The sequence below is a fragment of the Lacerta agilis genome, chromosome 4, assembly GCF_009819535.1.
Source record: "Lacerta agilis isolate rLacAgi1 chromosome 4, rLacAgi1.pri, whole genome shotgun sequence".
NCBI lineage: Eukaryota > Metazoa > Chordata > Lepidosauria > Squamata > Lacertidae > Lacerta > Lacerta agilis.
In genome coordinates, this window is record NC_046315.1 from 12,601,026 (window position 1) to 12,623,278 (window position 22,253).

Consider the following 22,253-nt stretch of genomic DNA (forward strand, 5'->3'; position numbering starts at 1 on the left):
GGAATGCAGAAGAGCTCTTCTGGATCAGCTCAAAGGCCCATTTAATGCAACACAGCGGCCAACAAAGATGCCCAAGGAAAACCTGCAAGTAGAACCTGAACACAAAGGAAGGTGCAAAACAGGGACTGCATATGGCATGGGGAGCATGTGGCATGGGGAGACCCACCCCATAACCACTTCAAAAGACCCAGGGCACCCGTGAACAGTGCCCTGGCCTGAGTCCTGTGGGTCAAACTCTGAAACTGCTGGCTCATCCAGAAGAAAACAACGCTGTGCTCTGCGGGAGCTTCCAATGCAGAACCAAAAACCACGAATGCTTAAAAATATATTGGCCTACTGGCAGCTTATTGCAAGTTTCACACGGATGACCCACTTACAGGCTCTGCCCTCGCAAACTCTTCACAACGCATACCCTGGCATTTACGAGAGCGAGTGTTCGGCATCAAAATTCCTGCCGAAATACTCACTTGGAGAAAGGGAGAGAAGCCTTCCCCAAGTTTAGGCTCTCTTCCCTCGAGCTAGTAAAAGAAGATAGCCAGCCCAGGGTTTGCCCTGATGGGTTTGGCAGATAGAATGAGTAACACGATAAGCATGGAGTGCTTACAAGGGAGAAATAGTATGCATTCTTGGTTAGCGGATGATTCAAAAATCAGAAAGGGCGAAAACTGCATGATTAGGAAAACGAAAGGTCACCTCAGACTCATTGGGCTGAAGAAACCGGTCTATGAAAACGTGCGCAAACATCACATGAAGTCCAGTTACTGCTGGACTGCAAATTGCAAGGGACAGTTCACATGACTCAATGTTTTCTCACAGCCGGGAAAGGATGGCATGATTGGAGGCATAAGCGCAGAAGCAGGGTCTTGGAATAACTGGTCCCAATTAACTACTGGAACCCTCCCAGGTTGCAGAGTAAGGCAGCATTAAGAGGCTGAATCTTGGTTAGAGAGCAGACTTCTCCCTGGAGATGTTTGCACTGGGAGATGTTTGTAGGTAAGAAAAACAACAAAGTAGCTCATTGCAGGAAATAGGTATGTGGATAGAAAATATTATAACCCCCACGCAAGCCTTGTGACATGCAAATCAAGATGAATACTCAGTAAACAGGTCAACTGGAGAGTCCCCCCCCCAACCTCCCAACTTAAAGTGGCTGGATCTGACAGTGGGCACCCAAGACTGAAAAAGTGTAACGATTTTCGGTATTTCTTAAAACCCGTTTTTATATCCCTTCATTCTATTCCAGGTCGCCCAAGGCTACCCATATGAGAGGTAGTGCAACTGGCAGAACAAACAGAAAGGAATAAGAAAATCAATGCAATATAAAAATATTAAGAAATCTCGGGGGGGGGGGGAATTGGAGGTTGCATAAGCTTTATTAAATGCAAACCCCGAAATTTGAAATCCTCTCCAAACTGATAGCAAATCCTAGTTTGATGTAAATTGCTCATTTTTTTGGGGGGGGGGCGGTACAGAACACAGGGCTTGTGGTACAAAACGAGTACAGTGGAACCCCGGATTACGCACGCGATCCGTTCCGGGTCACCGTGTGTAACGCAGGTGTGCGTATCCCGAATGCACAAAAAACCCCGAAAACCCAGAAGTAGCGCGATTTGAGCGCTTCTGCGCATGCGTGAAGTGCACAGAAGTGTCTTGCGCATCCGGGGGTTGCGCATGCTCTGGAAACGCGTCCGGGTTGCGGCCATTCTTAACCTGAACGTACGCAACACGGAGCGTGCGCAACCCGGGGTATGACTGTACAAAACTTTGGCATCAGTTTGGAGAGGGCTCTAAATTCCAGGGTTCGCGTTTAATAAAGCTGGTTGCCTTTGGCCTCACAATCCTGTTAGCAAGAACAGGTACTCTGCCCACCCTTGAGATTTACCACGTCACCACGTATCAGGAATTGGCACTCAGCTGGAGCAAAGGGCACAGCCTCTCAGCGGGGCTCTGCAAACAAATGAATACTTGGCGGAAAATTCCCAGGCGTACTGCCCCAACCCACTTCTCATGAGTGCTTTCAGATGACCCGTGCATTGAGAATCCATTGTGATTTGCCTGCTGGCTATTTAGCGAGCATCTGTCCCGATTTTTTTGTGCGGAGGTTAGACAATGTTGGGTGTCAAGTACGCGTTATCCCACACTTCTTGATGAGGAATTTCGCCTGTCACTTTCCTGGCTGCAGAAAGGACTCGGGGAGGAAGCGGGTTCGTTGTGCAGGAGGCTCAAAAATCTACTTTAATTGTGCAAGTTGAATTTGTCAGCTAAAGGCGATTGAAGCCTACTACCGCCCTTGAGATGCTGTTGGATTCCAACTCAACGACTCAGGTCCCAAATACTTGAAAGACCACTTCCTTCTCTACGGACCCACCTTGGGTTCTAAGATCAGCAAAGGGGGCCTTCTTGGTAGTCCCTTCTCCCTTAGAAGCTTAGGAGTGTTGGTGGTGGACCAGAAGAGGGCGCTCTCTCTGCAGCAGCCCTTAAATTTGTGAAATTCTCTCTCCATACAATTGCACCTGGGACCTTCTGGCCAATGGTGAAGACGTACCTCTTTGCTCTGTCTTTCGTCACTCGAGGTGGATATTTTTCGGACCCACCTTGGTGGCTGCAAGTTGCTGTAAACGATTTTTAATATTGCGTTATAATGGTGAAACCTGCCCTGGGGCGAAGGGCAAAAATAATAACAGCTCCCTACCAGTATGGCCAATGGTCAGAGATGATGGGGAACGCCAACAACATCTGGGGATGGGGAAAGGTGCGGGTCCCCCAACCCTAGGAGCTTTGGGTCAGGGATACTGGCTGAGAAAAGCATCTCTCAACAGTGTTTCCTGCTGTTCCCTCCTCCTCCTCCAGCAAAGTTGCGCCGGTTGTCCCGAGTGTCTGCCTTCTCGGGATTTGCGGCCTGCTGTCAAAACAGGGAAGGAGGGCTGATGAAAGGGAGCAAGCTTCTCCTTTTCACAATCAGCCTGGCAAAATGGGTGTGCGACGTGAAAGGAAATAGGAGAAGGCTGTTGACAGTTTAATGGGACTTCAGCGACAGCGCTCCTGAGAGTGTGGGAGCACATCTGAGCCGCTCGCTCAAACACCCATCATGCCAACACAAAGCAGGCGCTTTGAGGCTGGACCAGAAACCGGCATTTTCCCGATACCTGGAGACCAATGACTGACACGGCTGCGGCACAGTATTGCGGAGAGGGAAGAGGGAAAGGGGAGAAGCTCCATCCTACATGTTCTTCACTTGAAAACAAACGCCACTGAGTTCAGTGGAACCTGCAATTCGGAACAGGGTTTTTCAGCTTAGCCGGTGCAATTGTTTGCATGCCTACTCAGACGTTAGTCCCATTCTGTTCAGTGGGATTTATTTCCAGGTTAGTGTGAATAGGTCTCAAATGAGGTCAAGAGAAATCAGCACAAAGTCAAATTTGTTTTAAGCATTTCACTGGCGAATTTTGGTGTCAGGTTCAATTTCTCTAGAGGCAGCTTGGTGAATCTGTCAATTTCATTTCCTCTCTAGTTTCTTGTCCCCCCCCCTTATGTTTATTTCTCCACATTTCTACACCGAGTTGCGATCGCCCCCTTGAACCCCTCATGAAAACTCGTTGGCATCTTAGTGTGAATTTTTCCTGACATATTTTGTGTGCAATGTCCTGTAATATAATTCATTTGAATGCTTTTTTCATCGATATATGCATTTTTATTCACAGTGTGTGTGTGTGTGTGTGTATTTTGCTACATGTGACTTAACTCAAGAAGGGCATTGCAAAATTCAGAGAAGTGTGAATTTCGAAGGATGGCTGTTTACACACATCATTTCTGAAAGTGCAAAATTAGATAGGTTCACCTGCAAATGTGAACTGAATTGGATTAATCCCCAGGAGTGCCAGCTTGGCCCTTCCCCCCACCAATTTCCCCCTGGAATTTCTGCCTCTGGCCCTTTCTGCTGGAATGGTGAGAATGAGAACCTCACAGAGATGATAAGCTTGCCGTTTAATTGGCAGGTGCATCAAACAAAACTTTAATTTCTTAATTGGAAACCAATTTAATTGCGGAGGGAGAAAAATAAAACCGGTGATGCTGTAAGATAAGGAAACACTTTTAATTTTTATTAACACAGTTTGGATCTAGGTTAGCATTGAAGGAGAAGAAAATATTAAAGATGTTCCTTCTTTGAAACAGAGTGGTAGTTTTGGTTTATTAAACTGAAGCGTGAGATAATTTTGCAATATGCAAATGTATGTATACTTAACTGATTATTTAAAGGCAAGTGATTTAACTAAAAATCATTTTAACCCTTGCTTAATTATCTTCCCAGTCTTTTCACAGGGCATTGGAACTTTTTTAGCACCACCCAAAAATAATGGTTATGTCTCCTGTGCTCACATGCTGTACTGCAGATGGTTAAGGGAACATGAAAGAGGATCTCAATGGATGATCACAAGGGTCAGGCAGATTCATAGACTCTTAGAACTGGAAGGGACCAAAGGGTCATCTAGCCCAACCCCCCGCAATTCATTATGGAGGAAGGTAACTCTTAAGATATTTGGGTCCCATGTTGTTTATGGGAAACCGCTAGCTCATGGGCCTATTCAGGAGGGCCAAGCCTCCCAAATTGAGGACGCACGGGCCATGTCAAGCCACACCCACCTGCCTTACGATGTCAGGTGGGCAGGTAAATCCACAGCTGCCCATAAGTGGATTTGCAAGCACCACCGACCAGCTGATCTGCTTTAGGGGAACGGCTTGCAGATCAACCTAACAACTTTGGTTTGCATTGCTATTCCAAAACCTATTAATTGCTCACGTTTGAAAAATAGCTACATGCCTGAGGCACCATTATCAAGCAGCTAATTACAGGCGCCTCCAGGAATCCTGGAAAATCAGAACAGCTGCTGGATGTTACTAATGAATTGCAACATTCACATTAGAGAAGTGACTCTTCACTTAAGTTTCCTCTCCTGCGTTCCATTAAACTCCCTGTTTCTCTGAGCTGGTAGGAGAGATTCCCAATGGAAGCAGCTCCCTGGTTCTCATGGGAATCTAAATGCTTACGATAGTGCTCCACTTTAAAGGTCCATGTTCAAAGGGCCTGCTAAACCGCTGGTGGAGCCAGTATGGAGAAAGGGCAGAGAGCCTGGGAGACCCCAATTGCCATTACTCTCCACCAATATATGCTTAGGTTTATTTATCAAATTTCTGCTGATATGTTTACAGGGAAGGGCCACAGCTCAGTGGTAGAGAACATGCTCTGTTCCCCAAAAATCCCAAGGGTGATTCCCCAATGGCATCTCTAAACAGAGCTGTCTGAGGTCCTGGTGAATTGCTGCCAGTCAGTATGGACAACGTTGAGCTAAGTGGACCAGTCGCCTGAAGTGGTATAAGGCAGCTTCCAATGTCCCTCTTTATCTGAATTTGCATAGCTATGCAAAGTGCAATATTCTAATCTGCTAAAATAAGCACGGGGGTTATAGAATTTCCCCTGCCGCTCAAGCCCCATCTGCATACTGTCCCAATTCGTTTTTCGGTTTCAGCTGGCTCACGCCAGAGCGCCAGACCAAAAGATGCTCTTATTTTCGGTCTCATGCACTACCTCCTGCAATAGCTTGGGACCAAAAAACCAACATCCCAATTTTGATCAGAGGGGTGTTGGAGGGTATGCATCGGAACTAGACATTTAAAATTATACCACCATTCTAAAAAAGGGACATTAAGCTTTTCCAATACGCAGTGACTGCAGCTAGGATTTTGCTAGCACAAAGGTGGAAACAAGAAGAATTACCGACGAAAGAAGAATGGACAGTGAAACTGATGGAATATGCAGAACTGGATAAAATGACGGGAAGAATCCGGGAACAGCGGGACCAGAAATTCATCAAAGACTGGTTAAAGTTCACGAATTATTTAAAAGACAATTTACAATTGAATACGCTAATAGGACTTCAAGAAGTTTTGTAGTTAATGTGTAGAAATATTATTGTAAGTATGGTAGTTAGAGTAAGTAGGAATTTTATGACAATGCAAGCAATGGTTGCTTAAAGAAGTATAATATTAAGATATAACTTTGAAAGCCATGTGGAAGGTCTGAGGGAAGTCATGGCTATGTCAGCCAAAATTGAAAAATGTATGAGAATGTATGTTGGATTTGTTTTGTTGTAGTATAGCACAAAATAATAAAATTATTGTAAAAAGGAAAAAAAAAAGTATACCACCATTCTTTGAACCTCAAAGAATCCTTGGTGCCTTTAAAAATAAATAAATACAAACATACAAAAATACATTTAACCACCCCCGGTGATAACTGGGCCTCGTTTAACATGTCCGTATGTGAGTCACATCTCTGTCTCTTCTTGAGGGGCCTACGATGACAGCAGGAAATTGTTCCAGATAAACGAGTCTCTCTCCCATCAGATTTCTGTGGACATAAATAACCCTGACTCGAGCACAAAGGGTCATTCTCAGACCACCCGTAGGGGCACATATGCGAGGGTTCCCCTCTGCCTGAGTCTTGCCTTGAAACGGACTGTTTGCGTGGCTAGTTTTAACCTCTCTTAAAGCCAAGCAGCTAATGGGAGAAAACACGTGCACTCGAAATTCCACTCACTTGTTAGCAACTGCTTGCATAAACTCATCAATCAGGCTGTCGTACTGTTTCCCACGAACTCTCTTGTGCTTCAGGCCAATGTAGAGCGGATCGTTCAGGAGGGCCTGAAACGGAGTGTGAGAGAGAGGAAAAAACAACAACGTCTGCCTGCCTGCTGCTTTTTGGCCCAGCAAGGTAGAAACTCAAATTCAATCCATTCAGCAGGATGCCTGATAGTTACCTCCATTTCAGGCAGTTAACCCTAAATAGGACCCAACTCTGCAGGCTGTATGGTTTCTGTGCAATTAAATCAGCCCCCCCCCCCCGAGGGGATAAAGCAAATGCAGATATATTGTGCATTGCGAGGTCTATCATTGTCTTGGCGTTCTAGCACAGGAATGGGATGGGGCTGTTTGGAACTTAAAACCGCCGCTATCATTAATGCAGTTCTGAAGGTCGAAACAGGAAGACTTCTCACTCGGAGACACAATGCCCCTGTGACTCTGGACAAATAGACACAATCGAGCATAGAGACATTTGTATTAGCCTCAGCTCCCCACTACTCCATAAGTACCCAGGGCGCACAGGACAATTTTATACCTCCCTGCTGCGGTCAGATACCAATCCTGCTCCAACATACAACGTTGCCAGATTCTGCACAGCTGCGTTCAAAATTTGTCAGATGGTGACCTGTGCCACAAACTAGATTTAATGAACACTCACATCAGAGTGTTCTCTAAACTGATATTTGTAGTCTTTTACATACTAACCTTTTATGCTCTTCCATATCTGTTTAATGTTCCTAACCCTTCTTTTAGATTCTTATAGTCTTTTACAGATACCTTCTGTTTTAATACTTTTTAAATTTCCAAAACGGTTCTAAATTACTGTACCCCACCTTACTTATGTTGGTCTATGACCGTAATAAAAATCTGATTGATTGATTGATAATGCCGTTCTAAAAAAATATATGGTGCAGTCGCATTTAGAATATCGTGCACCGTTCTGGTCACTTCCTTTCAAAAGGAATATTGTATAGAGATGGAAAAGGTTCGGGAAAGCTCAACCAAAACCGATAAAGGGGATGGAGCAACTTCCCTTTGGAGAAAGGTTATAGAGGAAGCTCAGAATGTTTTCTCAGTTGCTGGGAATCTCAAGCGGGAAGATTCACACTCAGGTCCTAGCTTTGGGGCTTCCCTTAGGTGTCTGGGCTAGATGGGCCTTTGAAATGATCCAGCGAGGGGTTGTTCTTGTAATCTTGTGTCTTACTTTATACAAGATTCCCAACAGGCCAGTGGCAAGGTCAAGGCCTGCATAGCTGCAGGACCACATTGTTGTTTTCCCAAATGATTTTCCATCCCGGCCACCATGCTTGCTCCAGACTGGAACGTCCAACGCAGCCGATGACTCACAGGAAGGCCTGCCTCGGCTTTTAGCCTGGTGGGAAACAGGATCCTGGCTCAAAGCGAAGGAAACAGAAGCAGGTGTGATGACTAACTGGCCTCGGTGACTAAGTGGAACGGGATGCCGTTTGTACCCTGTAAAGAGTTGGTAGCCGTATCAAAGGCAAGGGATGCAGGGGGCATCCCATCAACAGACCCATTGTCCCGTGACTTCCCCGTTGCTCCACGGACGACTGGCCTGCAGGCGCTCCCACCTCATTGTTGCCCTTGTTTTCCAAAGCTGCAGACACACAGCTGTGCTCTATCGGCAGGAAGCGTAAAAGGGGATTCCCTGAGTCGTGACTCAAGTTCCTCTGTGCCATAATGTACTCCGCAGAGGAAAAAGGCAACGTTTTATAGCAGTGTTTTCTTCTGCACAGACAAAGGGTCCTAGGTTAAAGGAACAGCCAGCTGTCTCCTGCTGCTAGAAAAATAGGGAATATATATATAAATAAGAGAAAAGGTACTGCTATCAAGGGCAAGCCCAGGTTTTTCTGGATAGAATCAGGGGCTTTTTTTCCAGCCTGAGCTCAGCTCTGGCACCTCTCAGGTGGGTGCCATTGCCATTCTAAGAGAACACGGAAGAAGTTCATGGTGACCATGCCCTTCCCAGCTGTAATTCCACCTGAAATTAGCCTTGAAAACAGCCTTCTATTGGCTGTTAGAGATGGCTTCCTTCTCCCCTAATTCAGAGGGTGGGGTAAGACCTCAGCCCCCAGCAAAGGCTACTTCTGGGCATATCCAAACCCACGGGGACCACATTATCAACCTGTGTGGTAAGCTGTCAAATGAAAAAGAGAGCGAAAGCAAGCTTTATTTTTAAAAAGAGCATTTTGTTGACAAAACTTGGACACATCAAATAGCCACAAGGTATTTACTGGCTAAAAGAAGAAGAGGGGGGGCAGCATCCCCCCCAAAAAACCCCCTCTTTGCAGATGTCATTTCTGGCACAAGCTAAAACTGCTGGAGTCGCAAAGCAGAAAACTGCTAACAGATGCAACCCTCTCATATTATTATTGCAAGAATTAAGAGTGTGTGATCTGACAAACCGCTGAAATTAATTAGCCTCTAGCCACCCGTGGGGGGATTCTCCGTTTGCTGAAATATAATCTCTTCCAAGCAGCCGTAGGGATGTGTTGGTTTCAGGAAGAGTAAAGGCTGTATCAGGCCTGGGCAGCCAAGGATCTTTTCAACTCCCCATTATCGCGCTGAAAGATGGAGCAGACCTCTTCAACCCCTGCTGGCTGGAAAGCTGTTTTGAGTTTTCGGCCAGCTGGACGGGAGAGCATCCAGCATTTATCTTGGGCTTGCAATACCTGCTGCAATGTTTTAGATTCCAAGAGGTTCCGCAAGAGCTGAAAACTGTGCTACAATAGTCGCTTTGTTCCTGTGTGCCGGTTCAGACAACCATCCAAACCCAAAGTATCTCAGGGACCGTCTTGGATTTCTGCATCCAAAATCTAATATTCTAAAGTGCTCACATGTGTTGCAATGCACATTATTACCAACAAAATTTGGAAGAGGTAAGATGGATCAGGCCAATGGCCCATCTAGTTCAGCATCCTGATCTCACAGCGGCCAACCAGAGACCCATGGGAAGTCCAAAACTAGGATATGAAGGCAACAGACTCACGCCTCCTGCAATCCACAGCAACTGATATTCAGAGGTATACTGTGCAAGGCTAACTGAGGGCAGACTGAATTTCCTGGGGCAGTACCCCATACACTCTAATGGACCAGCCTCCACTGACACACCCATTACCTTGAGATTCCAGGATAGCAGCAAATGAAAACGAGCAAGTCAATCTCACCTCGTTGTCCGTGCCGACATCCAAAAGGACAGGTAGGCAATGTTGGGGATGGACGCCCCCACAAGCCGTGTAGAGAGCGAGTTTCCCGACAGGGATTCCCATGCCGTAGCTTCCCAGATCCCCCAGACCCAGAATCCTCTCTCCGTCTGTCACCACGATGGCCTGTGAGCGAAGAGAGAAGCCCGCTGTTATAAAAAGCGGCATTTGATACGACTTCGCAAGCGATTGTATTCCACAGGGTGAATGAAGGCGGACATCACATTTGCACAGCAGTGAGGCTGTTCTAGAAGCGCCTTTGCCGCCTTCAGAGCAATTTTGTCCTCTCCGGGTCGAGCTCCGAAAGACTGACACTGCAAGTTTGTAAAGGGGTGGGGGGACACTGAGTATTGGTATGGCACTGGTGGGCTAGTGCCTATGCCGTCACCGAGAGAACTTGCCACTGCCACACACACACACACCCCTTGGAGGCTTTGCAACTGCCTTAACGTTTCTTTTCATTTAATAAGATGGCGAGTGAGTATATTGATGAGTAGCAGCATGCCTGGCCCTTAAAAATAAAGAATGAGCGAGTTCTACCTGACTCACAAGCGAAGCAGTGAAACGAATGGTAAAGCTGGAAAATGTGCAGAAAAAGTCAACCAAAATCACTAAGCGGCTTGAGCTACTACCCCCATGAGAAAACTTAGCACATGTGCTGAGTGGTTAGCCCAAGGCAGAGGTTTTCAACATTTCTGAGTCCATGGCTCCCTTGACCAACTACATTCTTTCTGCAGCACCCCTGATGGGCTTTGGAGCTCAGTTATGTCACCCCTTGTCTGCAGAGATGGCAGCCCCTCACCCCTTTTCAAACACCCTCCTTTGTGGCGTGTTCCCTCAGCCCCCTCTCTTCTCCCCTCTCCTTGGGAGTCCTCTAGGCAGCCACAGCTGACGCCTCTGATCTCTGAGCTGCCCCCCACCTGCCCCAAAGAGAAGTGCCTCCTCACACTGCCCCACAGGGGCCTGGGAAGCACCCCCTGGCCAGCCCCAGAGGCACCATTCACCTGTGGAGATTGTAGGCAGGGCTGCTGCTGCAACAACCAGCCAAGCAAGTCTTTGGGAGGCAGAGACGCATGAGGGCATCGGAGGAAGGGAGGGAAAGAAAGAGGGACAGAGGCTAGTCTGCCATCATTCAAGGCACCCTGGTTGGAAATCACTGGCCTAAGGAGATGCAGAATAGTGTGGAGGGCAAGGGATGCTTTGCATCTGGTTTGTGTTGCTGGTCAAACACCTTGTGCTGGTTTTCGAAATGACAAAAACCCGCCATACATGTTCACTAGAGGTCAAAGTGGGATGAGGGAACACAACATCTGTCACCTAGAGAAGAACATAAGAACCTGCTGCTGGATCAGGACAAAGGCCCATCTAGTCCAGCATCCCGTTCTCATGGTGGCCAAGCAGATGCCTGTGGGAAATAAATAAAACCCAGGACCCAAGCACAAGAGCACTATTCCCTCTCCCCAGCATCTCAGCAGAACCTGAAAATGAACATCCTAGTTGGCATTAGACTGGAGGACCTCTGTCTGCAGCCCATTCTTGTTTTTCTAGCTGCATTTTTTTAAAAATCCATCTATCGTATCTGTAGCTTTGTACCAATTTTTGTACACTTAGCTTAAGCATATCCCTCTTGGTTCTTGCAAGAACCTGTTTGAATGTGTATCTGTAACTGCACTACCAGGGAGAGCTCAGTTGGTAGAGCAAGAGGCTCTTAATCTCAGGGTCGTGGGTTCGAGCCCCATGTTAGGCAAAAGATTCCTGCATTACAAGGGGGCTGGACTAGATGACTCTCATGGTCCCTTCCAACTCTACAATTCTATGATAGCTAAGAGTAGAAGAAGAGTTTGGATTTGATATCCCGCTTTATCACTACCCGAAGGAGCCTCAAAGCGGCTAACATTCTCCTTTCCCTTCCTCCCCCACAGCAAACACTCTGTGAGGTGAGTGGGGCTGAGAGACTTCAGAGAAGGGTGACTAGCCCAAGGTCACCCAGCAGCTGCATGTGGAGGAGCGGAGACGCGAACCCGGTTCACCAGATTACGAGACTACCGCTCTTAACCACTACACCACAATGACATCCATTGTCCCGCTCTTCTTTTGCCTCTGATCCTACCCACCATGGACTCCTAGAATATTGTCCACCAGGAAAGGTGGTCTCAGATTGGGCAGGATGCAGAAATAGCCTCTATGTCATCCAAGAAGATCAAGGCTAGAAATAATAAGGCCAGAAGGGAAAGTCTGATTGGGCAGCAGAGCCTGAAAATGAAGATGTAAAAGATGGGAGACATGGCAACTGGATTTTTCCATGAAGCTGTTGGAAAGAGGGAATCGCCATCCTTGGTGTGCTCACTCATTCCGACATTGCCTCTGACCAAACAGGTTTGGCAGGTTTTTTGCAATGTTTCAAAAACCTGCAAGCGCTATTTGACCACCAGAAGGAATGAGACAAAGGAAATAATGTGGGTATGTCATGGGAAGTGATGCCTGTCCCTTGAGTCCGCTTTTAAACACCCTTAAAAACTAAACAAAAACTGACTCCAGTTGCAGACCAGATTAAAAAAAAACCCCTCATAAATAAGGAAATAGGTGGATAGGAAATCTTCAAAGGGCATGAAAAGCACGGGTGCAAATGGGCTGAAAGCCCAGGACCGCCCTGCTTTTGCCCTTTTGCCTTTGAAGGGCAAAAAGGGACAAGAAGCAACTGCGACTTCAGGAAGTAATTTAATTTGCTTATTTTTCATACGTCTAGTTGGCAGGCTTTGAAATGATTTACTGTAGCCTTTATCACCCCCACAGGAAGTACAAAACACAATTTAAAAGAGCTTTAATTCTGTTTTCCTTTTAAGTGGTGTAATTTAGCTCTTCTTATCCTCCAGCCTCTGGGCCAAGTTCCAGTTTACAATTCGGTGCCCGGTGGTGCAGCCCATAGCAGAAAAACAATAAAAGCAAAAACTGAAATCAGAATCCAGGACATAGTTAACAAAAGGAGAATTGTGTGTGTGGGTTTTTTGTGTTTTTTGTTTTTTGTCGAGTCCACTTTCCTTGCTCTGGAACGCCATCAGCTTGTAGTCCTTGCTGCAATTAACCTAGAGCGATTTCCCAGTATTAACCCACACCCCCTGATAGCTGGGTCTAGTTTGGAGCTGGTTCTGCAGATCATGTTCCCCGGGCAAACCACAAGAGCTATCTGAGAACATTTGACTTAAAGCATCTTTTATACTGCTCTTCACCCTGTTTAGAATTTCAGGGCTGGGTACCGCCATGTGCACCACAACAAAAATGCAACGAAAGAAGAAGACCCTTCAAAATTTAAAAATGCACAGGTTAAAATGCCTGGAAGAATACAGGAGTTAGGAGTCCTGCCCAACTTGCTCTGCCGTGGCTTAAGTTCCAGAAGAATAAGATAAACCCCTGTGTTGCAAACTTCAAGCCTGGTCTCTTTTACACATGGCTTGTGGCTTAGCACTGCACCCAAACATGGCAGTGGAGTCCTTCCGAGCTCAGTGCTGTTAAGGTCACAGGTTTGATCCCCATACGGGACAGATACATACTCCTACATTGCAAGGGGTTGGACTAGATCAGGCACAGGCAAACTCAGCCCTCCAGATGTTTTGGGGCTACACCTCCCACCACCCCTAGCTAACAGGACCAGTGGTCAGGGATGATGGGAGTTGTAGTCCCAAAACATCTGGAGGGCCAAGTTTGATGATGGGAGTTGTAGTCCCAAAACATCTGGAGGGCCTGGACTAGATGATGCTTCTATCTGCACAATTCTATGATTCTAATAGGGATCGTGCACACAGGGCGAGAAGGCAGCGAATGCAAGACTAAGAGACTGTCGGATATTTCCTCAGATTTACCTGCTTTAGGGAGTGGGTGGAAGAGGAATGAGAAAAAGCTGTGTTTACTTAGGAACAGAACAACAGACTCCACGAGGACTCCCCCCCCCCTAGTTCAGAAGGAATTCGCTCTAAAATATTCTTAACATATTTCCAATGATTAAAGGGAGAATTCACTGGGGGATTAAAAAACTTCTGCCATATGGCCTGAGGTGTTGTTGTTTTTTTGTTGCTGCCGAGGTCGGAAGATAAATAGGCGTTGCTATCCAGTCGAAAGCAACGAGCGTCACCCAAGGGGACTGACGGCTTCCTTCTTTTCCAGGTCGGCCAGTCGCTTTCAGTTGCAAAAGTTATGCGAAAAGTTATCTACACGGGTAATCACTTCTGACATGGGCGTGGGTGGAGGAAAGCTATTGTCTTTGTACACACACGGAAAATAAAAGCATGTGTGTGTATATTTGTGGGTTACATTTGCTGGCTGAACTCTGCCGCGCATCTGTGTCCCATTGGACTCATTATAAAACACACTGCAGAGCCAACCCTCGTTCATCGGAAGTTTCCTCGTTGCACCTAATCAGGAGTTAGGTCAGGGGACATTCTCGGTGCAGAAACCAATTCAAAGCTAGAAAGCCAGACACAGAATGAGGTTAAGCAGACAGCAGGCCCCACATTCTCCAAGTCCTTTGTAACAGCGAAACCCTGATTAAAAGGGAATGATATACATTGGCTCTGCAATAGATGCATGCATTCAAATGGCTCTGGGGTCTCCCAGCCCCATTGTCACTGTAAACTTGAAACGAATATTACTTTGAGAAAAGTAAGGTCGATGTGGCTATCTGCTGATTAAAGGCATTTGAGCTGATTAACCATATGCTGCTTAGCCAACTCAAGAGCTGAACATAATTAAGTGTGCAGATTAGATTAAAAGAAATTCAAACCGCTATCAAATTAAGTAAATGTGCATATAACCAAAAACACAAATGCAGGTGCCTTTTTGACGTAGTGCAGAGATGACTTATAACTGAATATACCAAATGAGCTGCATGGGAAATCCACTTACTGTTACAGCATTACAGCAACACAAAAGAATCAGGACAGGATAAAACTCTAAAAGTAACTCGGCCTCGCATCACCCCCCCCCCCCAATTGAAGCTGAGCCCTGGCAGCTTGTGAACTCACAGCTTTGGCCGAGTAATCCACGGTTTAAAACTTGAAATCCTAATTTAGTGAGTTGTTGCTTTCCATCTCACCCCATCTTGCTTTTAGCATTTATCCACTGCCAGGATGTGGGAACGCGATGGTTTGCGGGAGTCTCCCAACACCATTCTGGCACTAGAACCAAAGTTTCAAAGCGTTGCTCAAACCTGGATGGCTTTAAAAGCCTCTGGGCTTGGCTGGGGCCCAGATCCATTAGGAGCTCCTGAATTGTGCCAACTGGTCATTATAGGAACAACTGTTCAGAAACTTGGTGCCTGATTTTCCTCTTCTCTCCCTGTCCCATTCCCCTTGCATGCTGTGTTTCTTTTAAGATTGTAAGTCTGGGGGGGGGGGCTGTCTTGCTTTGATTTCATGTAAGCCCTTTTGGGAGTCTTGCTAGAGAAACCCATGGACATTAACTCGTCACGGTGGCTACGTACCACACCTGCACTGTCTCAGGCAGTATGACCTCCTTGAAAATATTCCTGCATTGCAGTGGGTTGTCCCTTCCAACTCTACAGTTCTATGATTCTATTAATATCGCAAGTGGAAATTGCAAGTGAGGAGAGCGCTGTTGCGCTCAGCTGCTGCTTGTGGGCTTCCCATAGGAATCTAGCTGGCCACGATGAAGACACAATGTTGAAGCTAGATGGGCTTGGCTGATCCATAGAAATCATAGAGTTGGAAGGGACCCCAAGGGTCATGTGGTCCAACCCCCTTGCAATGCAGGAGTCTCAGCTAAAGCATCCATGACACATGGCCACCCAACCTCTGCTTTAAAACCTCCAAGAGTCCACAACCTCTTGAGGGAGACCGTTCCACAGTCAAACAGCTCTTACTGTCAGAAAGTTGTTCCTGATGTTTACTTGGAATCTTCTTTCTTGTAACTTGAAGCCATTGGTTTGGGTCCTCCAGAACTGAAAACAACAAGCTTGCTCCATCTTCCATGTGACAGCCCTTGAGATATTTGAAGATGGCTATCATATCTCTTCTCAGTCTCCTCTTTTCCAGGCTAAACATACCCCACTCCCTCAAGCGTTGCTCATAAGGCTTGGTTCCCAGAATATCTTGGTTGCCCTCCAGCAGGGCTCTTGTTTATTTTCTTGGAAGGATACTGGAGAAATCCAACAGAAACCCACAGTGGCCAACCAGATGCTTGCGAGAAACCCACAAGCAGGACCCAAGCGCAACAGCACTCTCTCCACTCTTGATTCCCAGCATTCAGGCACACAGTGCCTGTAACACAGGGTTTCTCAACCTTGGGTCCCCAGATGTTTTTGGCCTACAACTCCCATCATCCCTGACCACTGGTCCTGCTACCTAAGGATGATGGGAGTTGTAGGCCAAAAAAACAGAATGGCAACCACAGAGTTCTCCAGGTAAGATTGGGAATATCCCCTGCTTGAAATGCTGAGGAGCTGCTGTCAGTCAGTGCAGACAATACTGAAGCTTGATGGGACTCTATGGTCTGACTTGGGAAAATGCCGTTTCTTGAATCCTGGATATACTCTGGTTTCCTGATTTCTAACCCGGTTTGCCTCCGTGCACTTTTGAACCAGGCTTCAGTCCCTGACAACAATCCCATGCCAGACGGTAACTGTAAATGATGTGGGAATTTAGCAAGCGTGGGACTGCAGTAAACAAAGGACCTCGCACTTTGGTGGTAAATTTTGACGAAACCAGAGCAAATGCAATTGGGCATGCGCAACTCTACCACCCATGAGACTCAGTGTTTTAACAAAAACCAAACCGCAAATTAGCCACATGACTGCTCCGAGCTTGATCTGCTTACACTCCTGAAAGTTCTCGTTCAGCTGTGCAAACTTGTAACTTGTAAATGTTAAATGGGGTCGTTTCTTGCAAAGCAGCCCCACAAGTGATCCTGGGGAATATTGCTGGTGACTTGGCAAGGCTTCCCTAGAAAGCTATGGACAGGTAGCATTTGCAAAAATGCTTTGTTTTTAATGGGGGAAAGGGTCTGGGAGTAATTTTGTCTGCAAGGCACCCTCCCATAATAGTAGATGCAAGTGAGTTGCAATTATTCAGTGATAAAGGAACGACGCGTGCTCAGAAGCAGTCACTTCATTATCAGTTCATGTTCATTGCTGCAATAGGTGGGAGGAGCAGAAAGCACCATTGTACCTACTTGAAGAGTCAATTTGCTTGCCCGGTGTAGTCTCTGAATATTGCAAGGTTCACCAGATGGGAGTGTAGCATCTCAGAACATCCAGGGCCATCTGGAATGCTTGAGAAACTCAGCCTATCTGCCTATGCCCACCCTGGATTTCCATTCTTGGTCACACTTCTGTGTGACAAAGAGACAGAAACCAGGAGCTGGCTTTTCAGTGTTATATATGGGTCACCTAGAGCTCTTGGGAACCTTTTTCCATGTGCCTGCTCTGAATTGCCCTTCTTTTGTCACACTGCTGTGTGACAAAGAGATAGAACCCAGGAACTTGCTTTTAGATATGTAATGGCTGAGCCTTGACACTGAAGCTAATTTCTGGGACAAAGCCCTCATAGGCACAACCCCAAATTCCTGTAGCTTTCTGCAGCTGGAATACATCACACACAAACATGAAATCTGCTCCAGCAGCTCAAGATTTTCATAATCAGTTTCTATTCAGCTAAAAATGAGTCAAGATACCCATTACATTACATACCCCACAAGTGTCTAAAAAAAGGGACACACACTTTTGGGGTGCAGCCATTTGAGTCACTGTGATCTCACAGTGCCAAGATCTCGCCCTGAAAAAAAAGCACATATTTGGGGCTTTGTGATCTCGAGCGGATCACATGACTCCCATGGGAACACAGACGGGAAGACGTGCATCTTGGTTTTGGGAGACCACATGTGGGAGGATATTCCATTACCTTTATGTTTTCTTCAGGCCATGAGTCCAGCATCGTTGCAATATGTCCTTTATCGTGAATGGTAATGAAAAGCCCCCTAGAGGAGAGGAAAAAAGAACAGAGCGATCACAGTCTAAGAAAAGTTGCGATGCTTAGAAGTTGCAGTACTGTTTAGCGGGGAGAAAGGATACATTGGTGTGCAAAAACAAGAAACTGGAGCCTCTTTTATGCAATTGTTGAAACAGGAGTGGGGAATCCCATTCTCTTTCCCCTCCGGCAGCTGATATTTGCATCAACATGGAAGTCTCCACTGGTGCCAATGAAGGATGCCCTACCAATGCAGCAAATAGTAGATTTGGGGGTGGGGGTGGGGGGCGTTGCAGAGACCACAGGAGGGATGGAGGAACAGCTAAACTCTCTCCCTCTTCTCACACCCAATGGTTCCACTACTGCTCAGGTTCTTCCTGCTTCAGCTGCTTGTTTTGTTTTGGGTTTTTTGTAAAACAACAACAACAATGCTGTCAGGGAACCGCCCTCGGCAGGGCGGGAGGTCTTGTCGATGTACCGAGAGCTCCGACACCTCCTCAGTAGTGAAACCTCTTCCAGCGGGAAACGGGGCACCTCCTCCAGCAGGGAGGGGCAGGCTGGAAACAGCCAGGTGAGGCAAGAGCTTGGAGATGCTGCTGAGAGCCCCAGCACGCCTCATGAGTTTCGCTCTGAGGGGAGCACGCCACTTCCATCGCCCCAGGTGTGCAGGGGTCAAAAGGAGACCGGGGAGGCGGCGCTTTGGGGTGCCGAAATTCTTATGTTGGGGTCACAGCCGGAAACTGGCACTCCCGGATTCTGCGAGTGACTAGGACGGTCATGTTTGTTTCCACGTTCTCTGCACTGTAAATAGTCTGCACCAATAAACTGTTAAAAGACAGTTGAGGCTCATGTCTGATTACTCGTGAGCAACCCTAACGCAGACCTGACAAATGCACTTTACATGCATCCACGCAATTAACATCTTACCTGTTTTGGCTCTAACTCCTAGAAAAGTTTTGCTGGCTCTGGCATTTTGCAATTATCTATTTCTATATCTATATCTACAGGTGAAACTCGAAAAATTAGAATATTGTGGAAAAGTCCATTTATGTAAGCCATTGCTTTCATTAGCTACTGGAGTTTAATAGATGAGATAGACTCATGACATGCAAAGCGAGAGATGTCAAGCCTTTATTTGTTATAATTGTGATGATTATGGCGTACAGCTGATGAGAACCCCAAATTAACAATCTCAACTTTGGGGTTTTCATCAGCTGGATGCCATAATCATCACAATTATAACAAATAAAGGCTTGACATCTCTGGCTTTGCATGTCATGAGTCTATCTCATATATTAGTTTCACCTTTTAAGTTGAATTACTGAAAGATATGAACCTTTCCACAATATTCTAATTTTTCGAGTTTCACCTGTATATCTGTATCTAGTTACCATTCTTCACTCCTGCTTCCCTTGTTTTCGTTAAATCTGCAAATTCCTGTCTGCTCTGTGTAATGCAACGCACGATTTAATGATGCATCCACTCAGCAATACATTTTTAAAAGCACAACTTTGGATAAGGGATTCATGGTTTAGTTTCCAGTAATGAAAACTCCCCAAAAATGTATGCAATGAAGCACGGGTCTCCAGGGAGCCTTTCCAAGGAGCCACTCCCATCATTCTCTATGTTTGCAGATATTCTTTCTGAGATCGCCAAGGCCCTGAAATTTGAAAACCAAACATTCGTAATTGTTTAGCTCTTTTGGGGAAGGCTTAAGCTAACAAGCACTCCTCCTGACAAAGGGCCAGCAATGGCAGAGGACTCTTGCCTGAGCCTGCACTTCATTTCTCCAAGCACAGATCATAATTAACCATCCGAGGGGTTGAAGTAATGGCAGTGACTAATTGCCGCTTTTTATGGGTTGCCTCTCGCATGTACGTGCAAAGGCTCGGCTAATTGTTACAGGGTTTTGCTTCTGTTCTTTAAATAAACCAAATAGCCAATAATTTCTTTCCTCCTGGAAGTACCCTTAATGTGAAGTGGAGGAAGAAGAGGAGAATGGGGAACTAGACGAGAGTCAGGATGGATTTGTCTTGAAATAATTTGAAAGCAGAAGATAATAAGCCGCCTCCCTTTGCTGAGTAACCACCTTAAGCTGCCATCGCATGTTTTAAGCCAGACCTTCATATGAGAGCCAAAAGGTGCCGTTTCCAAGGCATCTTTATGAATCCACTGCAAAAACACACACCCTTAAACCATGAGGATCTCGAGGGATCGGAAGAAGGCGATCCAAGTGCCTCCAAGTGCCCCTATTTCTCAGGGACAATCCTGGGTTTACAGAAGCCTTCCTGGTTTCTGATGTGACCCCAGAATGTCCCGCTTTTCCTTTGGACATCCCTATTTTCATTGGAGAATTGTCGGAGGGTATGGAGTCATCCGGTCCCCGAACCATCTGTTTAATGTTTTGTTAAGTTTTTATATATGTTGGAAGCTGTCCAGAGTGTCAGATGGGCAGGGTATAAATATTATTGTTGTTGTTGTTGTTGAATTGGACGTCCCTATTGGAGGGTATGGTTGTAAAGAATTAATAATAATAATAATAATAATAATAATAATAATAATAATACAGTGGTACCTCTGGTTATGAACTTAATTCGTTCCAGAGGTCTGTTCTTAACCTGAAACCATTTTTAATCTGAGGTACCACTTTAGCTAATGGGGCCTCCCGCTGCCGTCGCGCCACTGGCACGCGATTTCTATTCTCATCCTGACGTAAAGTTCTTAACCCAAGGTACTACTTCCGGGTTAGCAGAGTCTGTAACCTGAAGTGTTTGTAACCCGAGGTGTTTGTAACCCGAAGTACCACTGTAATAGTAATAATACTAATAATGATAATAATTTTTATTTATTTATACCCTGCCCACTCTGGGTGGCTTCCAACGAAATATTAAAAATACATTAAAATCAGTCATTAAAACCTTCCCTAAACAGGGCTGCCTTCAGATGTCTTCGAGAGGTTATATTGTTACTCTCACCTCCTTAACATCTGATGGGAGGGCGTTCCACAGGGCAGGCGCCACTACCGAGAAGGCCCTGTGCCTGGTTCCCTGTAAACTCACTTCTCGCAGTGAGGGAACTGCCAGAAGGCCCTCGGAGCTGGACCTCATAAACTAGCATTTATGGAATATGCAGTGCTACTTCTATGCAGTCTTTCTCCCTTTTCACCATATAAAACATTAAAAGGAGCCTGTTGGATCAGGCCAGCGGTCCATCTACAGGCAGTCCAGCATCTTGTTCTCACAGTGGCCAGCCAGATATCTGGGAGAAACCCACAAACTGGTCCTGAACTCTCCCCATTTGTGATTCCTAGTAACTGGCATCTAGGGGCATGTTGTGTTTGACAGTGGAGGGACAGCATAGCGACTTGGGCTAGTAGATGTTGGTTGGGAATGATGGGAACTGGAGTTCAAGCATCCAGAAGACATCAGGTTGGAGAAGGCAGCTGTAGCCATGGTTTAAGGTTGGCTAGAGATCCTGGTTTGTTAGGGAGCAACAAACCACGATCCTGGGTTCAAACATTAATGGGAAACTAGGCTTTAATTGTGGCTTCCTGGCTTATTTCTTTTCTTCACATTGTGTAAGAGCAAAGCAGGAGCGACCGGGGAGCGTGCATCAGAAACCGCGATAAGCGAGAAAGCCAGATTTATTGTGCCATGCGAATGCGGCCAATGAAGACAAAAGTTTTTTTTTGCAAGTTGGCTAGAGGTGACGGGTCATATGGGGTGTAGTCTTTGGCAGAAATCATTCAGCTTCTTGAGAGAAATAACTGCTTCAGTGGCTGGAAGCGTACAGAAAGCAGATGTATCTGAAGAAAGGAAGCCTTTTTTATGAAAGGAAACTAAAGAAGCGGGGAAAGGAATTTTGGCTCCCTTTTCCATAAACATGAAACCCACATATCTCAGGAATGGCTCCCTCCTGTTGCAACAACCCTTTTCTCATAGCAGTAAAAAAAAAGGGGGAAAAAGATGATATTTGAATCCAGCTAGAATTTTATTGCCAATGAAGAAAATTGCTAGTCGTAGCATTGTGCTCTCTGTCTGTTCTTGAAATCAGCTTAATGAATGTATTGGGATAACTAGCTAAGTGTCTCCAGTATATAAACAATGCTGTCTTTGTAAAGGTCCAGCGTGGATCTAACTTGCCTGATTATACTTAGGAGACTATGATCAGGAGGAGACAGGGGGTTTATGAGTTCCCTCCCTGCTTCATGGATCTTTCAAAATCAGATTATATGGCAGGACGGGAGGAACACAGACAGGGTTTTTTGTGTGTGTGGGTATATTCTGCAACATGTCACTGATGCAGTAATAGGGCGCTAGAAATGGATTTATACTGGACCGTCCACATATCATGCTGCTTTATTTGTTGTTCTACAACGTTCCTCCGGGAACATCTGCATGCAGAAACAGATGCTCTG

The 22,253-nt window shown here is 46.0% G+C and overlaps 1 protein-coding gene across 2 annotated transcripts in view; it reads right to left on the reverse strand.

Moving 5' to 3' along the window:
• The window catches only part of ME3 (malic enzyme 3), a 90,825-nt gene that overhangs the window by 19,801 nt on the left and 48,771 nt on the right, over positions 1-22,253 (reverse strand). Inside the window, exons 4-6 of one of the 2 annotated variants that reach the window (XM_033146089.1) lie at positions 17,771-17,846; positions 9,828-9,989; positions 6,596-6,699 (exon numbers count right to left, since the gene is read on the reverse strand). In XM_033146089.1, the coding sequence (XP_033001980.1) occupies positions 6,596-6,699; positions 9,828-9,989; positions 17,771-17,846 (342 nt within the window). The remainder of the gene's footprint in view (positions 1-6,595; positions 6,700-9,827; positions 9,990-17,770; positions 17,847-22,253) is intronic. The other variant, XM_033146090.1, reaches the window with a different exon arrangement.